This window comes from Zootoca vivipara, chromosome 4 (assembly GCF_963506605.1).
Source record: "Zootoca vivipara chromosome 4, rZooViv1.1, whole genome shotgun sequence".
Lineage (NCBI taxonomy): Eukaryota > Metazoa > Chordata > Lepidosauria > Squamata > Lacertidae > Zootoca > Zootoca vivipara.
The window spans coordinates 62,211,247-62,224,328 of record NC_083279.1 but is presented as its reverse complement, the minus strand read 5'-3'; the positions used below and the strand labels follow the sequence as shown (position 1 = coordinate 62,224,328).

Genomic DNA, 13,082 nt, shown 5'->3' with positions numbered 1-13,082 from the left:
TGTATAAGCTTTTATGGCAGGCTTCCTCAAACTCGGCCCTCCAGATGTTTTGAGAGTACAATTCCCATCATCCCTGACTACTGGTCCTGCTAGCAGGATTCTTCCGTGGCATTCAGTGGAGGGAGAAAATGCCCAAGAGCCAGGGGTTAACTCAGTTTATATTCTCACTCACTCAGTTTGTCATGTAAACAGGCTCTAAACCACCATTATTTGGTTTAAACTGAGTTAACCCAACCATTGAAGAAAGGACATGGATAGGTTTTTAGGGTGTCTGCTTATTTGTAAACCTTTCATATCACAATAGGAACTGTAACATGTTATCAGTCCTGTCTGTTTAAAGCAGCCCAGCTTTAATGCAGGCTTCCCAAACAATATATTTCTTAGCAGTGCAAAATGTATCCAAGCATTGCTATCTCCTATTTTCACTTTATTCTTGACTGTAAACTGGGCTAAATCTGTAATTATACCAAGTTATATTTTAGCATTAGCTTTTCAGCAAATCATCCTTATATACTGTATATACGTGTGTGTGGGTGTGTCTTCAGCCTGAGATGGTGGCTGTTGTTTTTAAACTATTTTTATACAAGTATAACAATAAAACAAAGCTAAACTTTTGTCTTTTTTGCACTTAAAAAAACCCCCCAAAACACTTGTGCCTGGTTATTCCATTTAATGAAATGTATGCTTATATAGACTCAGGCTTTTAATAAATGAGCCAGTGCAGTAAGTGAACTGTATTATTTTGGATTTTTTCTTCTTCTTCATTGTATTTAACAGGCCTTTTATTCTCATTTTCTTATGGGCAAACAAGAGTGCCTGAAGAGAGCGAAGACATGAACAATAAGTCATAAAAACTCAACGGCAATTTACACAAACCAATTATGGTTTGTGGCTTTCATCCTACTCCTTTCCTCCTCGATGATGTTTGTGGCAAATGGATCACTTGTCTCAGTCACCATGAATGCCATCTGTGTATTCTACTAGGTAACGGTTTTATCGCAATGGTGGAAGGAAAAGAAAGCCCAAATATATTGTGGGTATTTCTGGTAATCCTTACAGAAACTGAGCAGGTCATGGTCTCATCAGAGCTTGGACAGGAGACTTCCTGAGAACCTCTGTACACAGCGGAATTCCAGCACTAAAGAAAGCCAAGATACAAAGGTTACAGTGACATATTATAGCTACCAGGTACAGTGGTACCTCGTGTTACGTACCATCCCCCTTACAAATCCTTCACGTTACGCGCTCTGCTGACCGGGAAGTAGATGCCCCTTGTTGCGATCTTTGCCCCGAGATGCAAGCGGAAATAGCGCTCCAGTGGCACCAGCTGCAGCAAGGCGCCATTAGCGAAAGCTCGCCTCATGCTACGACCAGTTTCCTGTTACGAACGGACCTCTGGAATGGATTAAGTTCGCAACCGGAGGTACCACTGTACCCAAATAGGTAAGGCCAAAAAACCCTTTTCAGAACAGTTGCCAAGTGTTTTCACTACATCAAAACCATCTTTTCAAAGACATTCCACCCTGTGAGGGCAGAAGGCAGCTTGTGATTTCAAGTATGCTTATATTGCAGGAAATGACACTCTTTTAGGACAAAATTTGATATATTAAGCATGAAAGCGCTTTAAAAAAATCCTGAAAATCTGTAGCCAACTGAGTTGGGATTATACGCAAGGATGCCAACAGGGTTTCCAGGGCCTGGTACACTGCACGTGATGTGAGAACCCTGCACACAACCCAAAATCTATTGGGGAGACCTGCTGCTTATTAACTTTGCACCAGCCCTGCGAGGTAGGCTAGGCCAAGATAAGAGAGGGAAGGAGAGGATAATGTATACAACCTTGGGCTCCTGAGTGGAAAAACAAGATACAATGCTTTAACTGCTACATTTCATAGTCTTCATACTTACAGCAAAATGGCAAAACAAAAAAAGTTTGTCAACCCCAGTAAATAAAAAGCAGAAAATGTTCTTAAGTATAGCTTAAGTGTAGCTTCACAACTTCGGTATCTAAACTACCAGCTCTCAGCATATCTTACTTCACAGGGCAGATATGAAAATAAAAATAGGGAAGCGGAAGACAATGCGCACAGCAGCATACAAATACTACAACCACCAGCAACAAATAGTCAAAGCATGTGCTGCTTCACAATTCTCAACAAAACACATATGAATGGAACATTTTGACAACCCGATAAAAAAAAAAAAGGTTCCTGTTAAAGCCCATAGGAAATTTAACTTGCTGCAGTTGTAAGGAGCTTGTAGCTTTTATTGTTGAATTTACTAATTAATTTTGTTTATGTTTTATGTTTACTGTATATTAATAAATAGCAGCCAAGTGATGGCTGTTGGGGACATGGAAAATCAGGAGCAGGGAGGCAGGACACTGCAATATCACCATTATTTTCTCATTTATTCTGAGGGAGCTCCTTCCGAGTGAAACATAGCAAAGCTAGTCAATGCTGTTTTATATTGTAAAGGCGGAACATTTTTGCTGACGTGTTGTGTGGAAGCCCCACAGTTTGCACACATGACATGAGCATGTGCACATGGCTGCCGCAGAACTGGGGGGGGGGTTAGCGCTTTATTCAGAAATTTTGGGGAGCCCTATCTCTCCTCCGCCCAGCACCTATGTCTCCTGGTACATAGCAAGGTCAAAGGTAAGTTAAGATCTGTAGTAGTGCATTCAAAAGAGGAGTGGCACCAGACCCAAGAATTCATATACCAAAGAGCATGAACATTCCAAAGAATTATTCTTTTTCTTTATTCTTTTAGATTTACTCCACCGTTCAGCCCATCAACTTACCCTGGAGAACTTTGGAATACGCCCATGTTATCCCTTATAGCATATCCCCCTTAAAGTGAATTTTGTACTTTCTCTATCCAGAGAAGTAATTCAAGCTTATTCCTCTCCCATCTAAAGAGGTAGCTAGTCATCACCTGAAGCTGAACTTTCCATGTTCTTCGTTTATCTGACCAAACCTAGTAGCTCTTCAAGAGAGCCCATTGTGTACTGAGAAACAGGCCACAAAGAAAACTTTTAACATCACTTGTTAAAAGTTCCAGTGTGTAATACCAAGAACGTTTGTTTTCAGTCATGATCTGGGAGAAGCTCCTTCCTGAAGAACATCATCCATTTCTTTTGAGATGTTTTCAGTGATGCTGAGCCTGGTCCTCCTAAAAAAGAAAAAGAAAAAAAAGAACATGGTTGTACTTCTGAGAGGAAAACAAAACAGCACCTCATATGCTTATATCACCATTAACGTTGGAGGCTGAACCTTATTAGAAAAACTAACCAATAAACTGAAACTGACACAGGGACAAATAGAAGAAGATGCCTTCAGCCCGGTATGGCTCCCCTTTATCACATCACAGCCCAACAAGACAACGACAAGAATCTACCAACAGCATACGAATCAATCTGGCTAATCTGATTCAAAAATACACACACCACTCACTCACAAAAACAAAACTACAGCCACCCAAAGACAACCAACCATACCCTAGGCCACCCCCAACCTCTCTCACCACCAAGGAAACACAACGAGCAAATAGTAAGATAACCCAGACAAGTGACGCTGACACAAAACCCCACACATACACTAAGTAGAAGAATAGAAACATAACCACCCCACTCACCATTTCCCCTCTCTCCACCTCTTTTCTTCCTAACCTAACATTGTATGTAACGCTAATGTCTCACAACAAATGAAACCAAATTGTAGAAAACACAACTTGAAAAAAGAGATAACGCACGTGGTTTTCGTACACTAAGAAATTTTTAATGAAAATATATTTTAAAAAACAAACAAACATTGTAGGCTGAAGCCAATCCATTTACCACAGACAAATCATTAGCGGTCTATAATGAATTGTTTCAAACAGAGCCTTCCTTCACACAAATCTCCACATGACTACTATTTTTTGCTTATAGACAATCCTCTCTTCCCTTCATACATCCTGCAAACACTTTTAATAGGACTCAATGACATGCTATAAAGGGCTTTTTCACCTACATATCCTCCAATATTGTATCTGCCATCGCCCACATGTCTGCAGTTAGCATAGGACAAACTGATCAGTTCACACAGTAAAGTGAATGAGCAAACTGGACACTGAATATATGGGAAATATATTAAAACTATAGGATAAAATTTTCATCTGGAAACGGCTCTAGAAGGCTGTTCATAATTGTAAAATGTTCTTCCCCTCTTGTATTTTTATTCAGGAGGTTATAACTTTAAAACAAGTGTAAGAGGGGAGAAAATACAGAAACTATGTAGGGAAGAGGCTGGGAAATACTACATGAGATACAGTACAACCAAGTGGGAGTGAATAATGCTTAATAAATTAGAATGCTCCATAAAGCATTATTAACTTGGTGCTAGAACAGTCTTCTCCAACCTAGGGCACTCCAGATGTTGCTGGATTATTGCTCCCATCATCCCTGACCATTAGGCAATGCTACCTCAGGCTGATGGGTGTTGTAGTCCAAAACATCTGGAGGAAACAGAGTTCTCCTATGTTCCTTCATTGTTTAAATTTACCTATATTGTTAGCCACTTTAGGAAATAGGACTGGGTGGCTAGAAAAATGGCTATAACCCACCCTTGAGATCACAAGATACCCAGAAAAAAAGCCATTGTTGCTAGTCTGCCATTTGTCAATTGCCATAGATTTTGAGAGGATTCTACAAATAATGCTAAAATCAAGACATGGGCCCATTACAGCAACAGTATATGGATTTTTATGGAACTACCAATTCCATATCAGCCAAAACTCCAGAAACTGCAAAACTAGAAAATTCAAAACTGAGCAAAAGGTGACTGATGGTCAGTGTCAAGAGTATCATATCACATCACTAGTGGAAGATGGCTAGAATCATTGTGTAGCACTCCTAGAGGAAGAGCAGGCCCACCCTGGCTCAGTAGCAGAGTTAATAATTAAAGCCTAACAGCGCTGATTCCTTACCATTCTGCCAGCTTCTGTTCATACAGCTCCCATTGCTCTCGTTTTCTTCTCTCGATCAAGGTTTCACCAGCCAATTTTTGCATTGCCATCAGTAATGCTCCAGCAGGTACACTGCAAGATGATGACACAGGAAGTACATTTACCCATATAGAGAACTTTATTACCTTCTCCTATTCATCCTTCCCCCCCTCCCCCTAAAGCTGTAGTGTATGTGGCTGTTGTTAATTCTGCTGTCTGGTCTTTAACCACAGTAAAGATTGATTGAAGTCTTTTTTTAAAGCAGTTGCAAAATAGGAGCTCAATTCTACTGTCAACCATAAATGGAGAACATTCCATTGTTCTTTAGTCTTTTTTTAAATTAAACATTACTGCTCATACCCAGCATGCAACACACATCAAAACTATTGATGTAGTAGAGGTGAAGAAAAGTGTCCCAAATCTGGAAAGGGAATCCATCATTCTTAACTGTTATTGTTCTGTCCTCATAATTAGAAAACATAATTCTGTGTGGATCTTTCACAATCTTCTCTATTAAACTGATTCCCTAAATGTTGACCCTATATCTACTAAACATTTATTCCCACCCACCTCCAAGAAGAAAAGGCTGAGAACAAAAGGACAATGGATCCTCCAAATTAACAATTGACCCACCACAGCAAACAATACATTTGTGGTGTTGTTGTTGTTTTTTTAAAAAAACCAGCACCTCTGCCCATTTAAACATTAGTAGACAGGCAAATAAAAATCAATTTCTGTTTAAGAAGAATGCAGAAAAACTAAATGGGAAACTGGAAGAAAAATAGCCACCTTGTGCAATAAGAGAGAAAACATATGAGGTCTAAGGCTAGAAGGAAGTTTGCAGGAAATCCTGTCAAGATTCAAAAACTGCCTTGTCATGACACCTGCAAACTATCATACCCAACAAAAGGAAGCAATTCTGGTTTCTAGTGCATCTGTGTGCACATGTACAGCAACCTACCCCAACAACGTCCCAAAAAGGGTCCCTCCAACCAAACCTCTCAAGCCCAAGTGCATTCTGAACAAGGCTCCTGTACAACCTAGAAATAAGAAAAAATAATAGAATCAGACCACACACAAGGGACTTGCAAGAAGTCTCAGCTACAATGAAAAAAGCTTTTTTGTCATTCCTTCTGCCTCCCTTTTTCCTGACCTGTAAAACTGCACTCTGCTCCAGGACTACACACTAAAGATTCAGCTATGGGCAGCTCCAAATATTATAATTTTCTTTGAGGGGGGGAACCATCAGTATTTCCTACAGCAAATATGTACAGGCACCATATGCGTATCTTTAAAAACTTGTGCACATGTGTACTACCGTCCGCACTTAAAAGTGTATGCTGCAACAACTGTAATGTCTATTCCATTTTAGAACACAATCTGAGAAGTCTATGTTGTCAGCACAACTTAGAAACCAGTCTGTCTTCAAAGTTCCAATTGATTTTATAGGGTTTTGCTTATGCTTATTATCATTATTCATTGATTTATTACTCACACTTCATTCTAACGTCCCAGGGTAGCTCACAACAATTTTAAATGCAACATGAAAAACCAATTAAAACAGGTTACAATAAAGGATCCTAAAAATGAACAAGTGTCAAGGACCAGCGTAAAGAGGTACAAAATTACAATAACTGAGTGCTGTAAGGAATCATAGCAATTACCATCTATGGGGAAAATAATCTACCAGTCATTTGTCAGGTATAAGCAGCTGTGGGCAACAGCACATTCACGTTAGAACGTTATGGCTCCCATTTGTGAAAGGAAAGTTGGTACTTCTAGGTATATGCAACCAGCAGGAGCTGCTGCCTTCATCCATGCAGTGTTCGGGTAATGTGACGCTCCCTTATGAATTAGAATTCTTAATTCCATTTGTGGAGTCAGAAGATGGGAATGCTGACAAGTCATAAACTACTAGTTTCAATAATATGCAGAAATGCATTAAAATGGGTCAGATCTGGGGCTTTCACAAAGGAGAAAAGATGCTGATAAAACAAAGACCTCTCCTACATAATTATTTTCTTACGTACTGACCAAAGTTATCTAGGAAGAGAATTAGATTGTCCTTTCATGTTGTCATGATAACTTTACAAAAACTGGTCTGCAAAAAAAACAGACAGACAAGATGCCAAGTGGAATCTGCAAGAGGTTGACAATGTACCTTTAAAAGGGTGCAGCCTCCAATAATTTCAGCGAGGTTTATGTAGGACTCAGTACAAACTCAGCTGAAACCAAAGGAGATTACAAAGCAGGATATGGTGAACTGTTTCCTTTAGATTTTTTTCAATTATATATTTTGAAAAATCTGGGGCCCTTTTTATGTCAGGGGACTATAGCAGTTTCACAGCAGACAGCTTACTCTGACAGAAAAAATAGGGCAGGGATTAGGTTTTTCTTTTAAATGTTTTTAATTGTAAGATTTAATTTCTGCATGTACAAAAATACAAATTAGTATCCACTTATAGCACTTTTCAGAGCTAGCAAAAAATGGCTTCTCTCAATATAAGATTAATTTAGTAGCAAAATCTGACAATGAAAGAGAAACTGAGAAGATGCCTCCCCTCTGCTGGCTTCCCAATTCTCCATTCATATTTAGCATGACTGACAGCACAATCCTTTACATATCTACTCAGAAGTAAGTCCCCTTGAGTTCAGGGGGACTTACTACCAAGTAACTGGGAATAGGATTGTAGCCTAAATTATTTACTAATCCTCTAATATGATAATCTTTTAAGAACCTTTCACCAAAGAACCACTATAGCTTGCACAATATTAATGCTGTCACCATAAGCATACACATTTGGAAATGAGTTTTTCTGAAATCAGCAGGACAAATACGACAATCCCAAAGATCTGCCTGGTTAAAAAAAAATCATTTTAAGTAACAAAACGTATTTTTGAATTTGACCAGGGTCAAAAAGTGAAGATTAACAGACTAAGAAGCAGGACTCTTGAGCTCTGAAACTAATCTTCTCCAATCAACTTTTCTGCCTCATTCAAATAGAACAGAACATTCAAATATCATCGCCTCACCTCCTGCAACGGCAAAGTGACTGAGGGAATTTTTATCACGGTATGCAGACATAGCAGTGCTCACTGTGCTGTGAGAAAAACAAGGATTAATAAGGAAAACTGCCCAATGAAAGAAAAACATTATTTCTGGTGGTCCAAATGGTGGCCTGTATTTCTTGACTAAAAATTTTGCTAACTCTTCCCATTTGAGACGATACAGAGAGTATTTAGAATCACTTCACGTGTGACTTTTTCTATACAGGGCAAATTTTACATACAACATACAGAAAAAATATACACTTCCCGATTCATATATTTATGGGAAAACATGAAACACATACTTCACAAGTGATAGCATGCATGGTTTTTTTTTACGAATAGAAACTAGAGAAAAAATAATGTACAAAGCAGGCTGTAATTTGGATACGGAGTATGCTATTTCAAGTTCAAGGACGATTTCAATTACCTGAGGTAAGAGTTTTAAATAACTGGAGTTTTAATTATAAATGACAGACTAAAAAAATAAATAAAATAAAGCCTATCCTGGATCTTATATAAAACAGTCATTACAGCTTAAAAATATACAATGACTAACAGGACACTAACAGTCTACATTCCATACATGCAAGCTTTCTCAACATTCCCTCTCCCATCCTCTGTCCAGGAAGCATTTATACATCCCAACCAAGGAAAAAGCTTGGGGAGGGATTATGGTTTGAGGAGGGTCATAAGGGTTGAGTGTAGGCCCAGAGCACCAGTCAGACCCTGGCCCCACTCCAGATATAAATAGAAAAATAGAGTTTTTCACCAGTCTCCTGAGAGTTCTTATTAGCTGGTCTGCTATGTTACAGAATGACTATAGACCTTCTGAGGCAAGGCAGCCACACACTCTCAATATGCCAACATAGCTTTTTTTGATAGAACAGAAATGGCTGGTTTCCCTTATGCAAGGCCTAATGATTGGCTGGGGGTAGATAAGCTGTTTTTGCAAGACTCTACAGTACACCATCTGATGGTGATGATGGCCAGACGGAAAGGACACAAGGAGAGGTTCTATTTAAGCCAGGCACCCCCAAACTTTGGCCCTCCAGATGTTTTGGACTACAATTCCCATCATCCCTGACCACTGGTCCTGTTAGCTAGGGATCATGGGAGTTGTAGGCCAAAACATCTGGAGGGCCGCAGTTTGGGGATGCCTGATTTAAGCTGTCTCATCTTGCATGTTAACTGCTCAAAGAAATGACAATAGTAACATTTTAGAACAGTTATTGTACATTAACTGCTTCCTCCAACTAAGAATAGGCATACTCACTTGAATATTGCCACAAAGGCAGCAACTCTCCAGCCCCAACGCCAACCATAACGGATGAAGCCCCTGGTTGCTGCACGATTTGCAGATTGCTATCAAGAAAGTTACAAAAGTTTAAAGACATTGTCAGGCCACACTACCAATTTTTATTATGCCCCAAATGACATTTTATATGTACCATTCCTGAAGTTAATGAGAAAAGGAGGCCTACTAGTAAGGTATCTTATATAGGGGCTAAAATATTTGCTTAGAAGCAGAAAGAATCAAAGAAGTCCAGTATTTCCCCTTTCACACAATTTAGTTATTTAGTTTGCTTCTGCATGCACATCCCCACCTGTGCCTTTATAGTCCCAATTCTGGACTAGACCCTTGCACCAGAAACCATTCAGCAGGCTTTACTGTTGACAAAACTATGGACCACTCAGTTCATTTGTACACGCACATAATCTGCTTTTTTATTTCTGGATTTTTCAGTGCTCATCTCAAAACTAAACATTTTAATTGCCTTCAGTGATATTATCCAGACTATTAACCCAGGCAATATGGAAACACTGGCTGTGATCCTTGATCTAGCCCCATCAAGTCCAGTTTCTTGTTCTCACAGTGGCCAACCCAATCTTTATGGAAAGCCCTCAGGCAGGACATAACACAACAGCACATTCTCACTTATGTTCCTCAGTATGTTTCTGCTATTCACAGGTACACCAACTCAAAGACTGGAGGCAGTATGCAGCCAACATGACTAGTAGCCATTGACAGCTTTATTCTTGATGAATAATCCCCTTGTAAAGCCACATAACCTGGCAGCTACCGTACTACTACATCTTGTGGCAGCAAATCCCATCCTTAACTATGTGGTGTGTGAAGGAGCACTTCCTTTTGTCCTAAATATTCCAGCATTCAGCTTCATCAGATGATCACAGGTTCTAGCATTAAAAGGGGAAAACTTTTATCTACTGTAATCAGTTTTTCCATACCAAGCACACCCTGCACTTTCTCTAAACTAAAAAGCCCATAACATCATAACATTTCTCTCAGGTGAGTTTCCCCCATCTTCTTGATAATTTTGGTTGCCCTTCCCAAGCTCTACAACCACCTTTTTGAAGTGCAAGTGACAAGTGTCCATAGCATTCCTAGTGTGCTCACTTAAGGAGATTTGTGTAACGGCGTTATTGAGAAGACTAATTTGATGTGTGCTCTACCATGCCAGGTATTTGTCCATACCGCAGCATCCAAGCGATTGTGGAAAATCTCTCCTTGGCTCTGCTCAATGTACTGTCTCTTGGCGTATATAAAACCGGGTACCCCTCCATAGACCACGCCGACAATGCCCCCGGAAAACGTTGCTTTGATGATATTGACCGTTTCTTCAGGATACCGATTTAGCTCGCTGCGGGAGAAAATGCGTCGATGAGAACTCAAGTCTTCAGGACATAAAAAGCCCCCTTCACCTTTCAGAAATCCCGAACCCCCACCATGCAACATCAGCGTTAAATGAAGCCACATTATCGACAGAGGCTGAAAGTGCCCTTGAGAGGCTCGAGAAAACTCAACTCGGCATGCAAGTGGGCTCTCAGCAGGGCTTTTGCCTTCGCGTCCATTGCCAGCCCCGCGCCCGCCCCGCCTGGCTGCAAGGACACCGGGGCGCCTGCGGCTTCCAGGGCGACCCTCACATTCTTGCAAAACAAAACCCTCGGGCTTACTCTCGCCGGATGAGCTCCCGGACCCGCTCCCAGCCCGAGCCCGAGCTCGGCGGCTCCGGCCTACTCAAAGCCCTGGGCTGCCCCGCGGCCAGCGCGGGAGAAGAGGTAGCCGAGGCTCGGACCGGCCCCTGCGGCGGCGCAGGAGGAGGCTCCATCGCCAAACAGCCGAGCGCAGACCCGCGCGCCTCTCCCCCAGAAGCCGCTTCCCAGGACCTTCCCGCGAGGACTCAGCTGTGCCGGAAGTGGGCCAAGGAGGAGCGCGCCGCCCTTGCGCCTTGGAGGACGCAGCGCAGGCAACTCCCCGGCTAGAAAGCATTTCTGTTGCACCCCAGGCCAGTGGGTTCTGCGAAGCGGGAGGCGGCGCTAGCTCAGGGGAGGGAGGTGTTGGATTCCCGCCACTGCGCGTGCGCAATCCTGACAAGCTGTTTTGCAGGAAGCGCTGTGCATACGCTGTTGCACCTCCTCTGCCCCTATTGTCGATGGAGTCGAAATGATTTGGGGTTTTAAAAAGAGCGTGGTGGCAAGATATTAATATTGGGGCACGACAAGAGGAAATTCCCTTTTTTGCACGGCTGTTGAGGCTCAGGAGCCCTGTCTATTTTTGCAGACGACTTAATTTGCTCTGGCTTTTTAAAAAGGCGAAACGACACACGTCCACTGCTGTATGTATTCCTCCCCTCTGACGAAGCCTATCACGCAAAAAGGCAAAGCTAGCAAGACTTAAGAGGAACAGAAACTTTGGGACGGAATGGTTTAGAACTACATAATTATAACAGGCAAAGTTAGGATTGTTTTACTTTATTCTTTTAAAACAACAACGCTTCCAGCAATATTTAAAAAGCACTGCTACTGGAGACTACAGTGCAAACTTGCTCCAAATTCTGTTGAGAAACTTAAAGCAAGGTTCTTTTAACTGTACTGAGGGTAAATATGTGATGCAATCCTGTGCACATTTGATCAAAAATAAGTTCCATCATGTCCAGTGATACCCACTGTCAGCAGCAGGTGTACTTAAAGTTACCTTAGTTTCCATCATTGAGCAAAGTCAAATCTTTCATGCTCTTATCCTGAGTGGAAAAGAAAACAAGAAAAGCTTGCTGCCTGAGCTTCCTGTCATATAACTAGGGGCAGATTGCAATAATTAGAACAGAGCAGTAAAGTAAATTATTAAGTTTATAACCTTTCTTACCAGCCCAAAACACATTTGTGACATCGGGTTGACTCCCTTAACCCTACTGGATTCCTAAAAATCCAAAAGGTAAGCTACACTGCACGAAAAGCTAAGAGGCTTAACCCCACAGGCCTTGATAGGTGTAGGGTATGAGAAAGCTAGAGCAATAACCCGCCAACAAATTTGGGATGTGGAACTACAATGCCATGTGAGCGAGATGAATAAACACCCAGCAATAAAAGACAATGGGAGAGGGTTTACCCCAGCAATATATTTGTCAAAATTACAGATACCCAGCAATATATTTGTCAAAATTACAGATACCCAAATACAGAATCTTGTTCACCCTTGCTAGATTCAATGTGCTGCCATTGCGTTATTGCAGGTCAGATTCAAGGGTAAACCATATGCGGAAGGAGTCTGTCCCTACAGCTCGATGGAGGTAGAAACTGTCTCTCATGCCATGTTACAATGTCGTTTCTATGGGGACATATGCTTGGCATTTATCACCCCTGCTATGGAAAAATCTTTAAATGGGTCCAAACTCCAATGTTTAAAATCTCTGGTAGAGGAAAAAGATCCAGAGATCATGTTAAAGGTGGCCAAATTCTGTGCAATTGCCATAAAACTTAGGGAACAAGCTGTGATATCATCATGATCAAGGTTTTATAAATGACAACTTCAAGTTATATTTTAGCGAGTAAGATCTAATTTATGTAGGTTTAATTGCTGCTATATCTGTACTGTCCCTGCTATACTGAACTGCATTTTGTATGTGAGCTGGAACTGGTCTGTGACCAAAATAATAAATTCATTCATTCATTCACACACTTGTGACAGAAACAAAATACAAGTAGTTCATTACTTGTTACATCATGTAGGGCAGAACATCTGTCGATTG

The 13,082-nt window shown here is 41.0% G+C and overlaps 1 protein-coding gene across 2 annotated transcripts; it reads right to left on the bottom strand.

Annotated features, from left to right (window-relative positions):
- Nucleotides 1-929: 929 nt before the first annotated feature.
- TIMMDC1 (translocase of inner mitochondrial membrane domain containing 1) lies at nucleotides 930-11,236 on the bottom strand. 2 transcript variants are annotated; one of them, XM_035116554.2, is made up of 8 exons: nucleotides 11,011-11,236; nucleotides 10,532-10,697; nucleotides 9,311-9,399; nucleotides 8,020-8,087; nucleotides 5,948-6,026; nucleotides 4,969-5,079; nucleotides 3,074-3,174; nucleotides 930-1,138 (listed from the first exon to the last, which is right to left on the bottom strand). In XM_035116554.2, exons 1-7 carry the CDS (start codon nucleotides 11,163-11,165, stop codon nucleotides 3,093-3,095), a joined length of 750 nt encoding a protein of 249 aa, XP_034972445.2. In that variant the 5' UTR covers nucleotides 11,166-11,236; the 3' UTR covers nucleotides 930-1,138; nucleotides 3,074-3,092. The 2 variants fall into 2 exon arrangements, with proteins under 2 accessions (XP_034972445.2, XP_034972444.2); XM_035116553.2 differs by lacking the exon at nucleotides 930-1,138 and having other exon boundaries at nucleotides 1,146-3,174.
- Nucleotides 11,237-13,082: the final 1,846 nt, after the last annotated feature.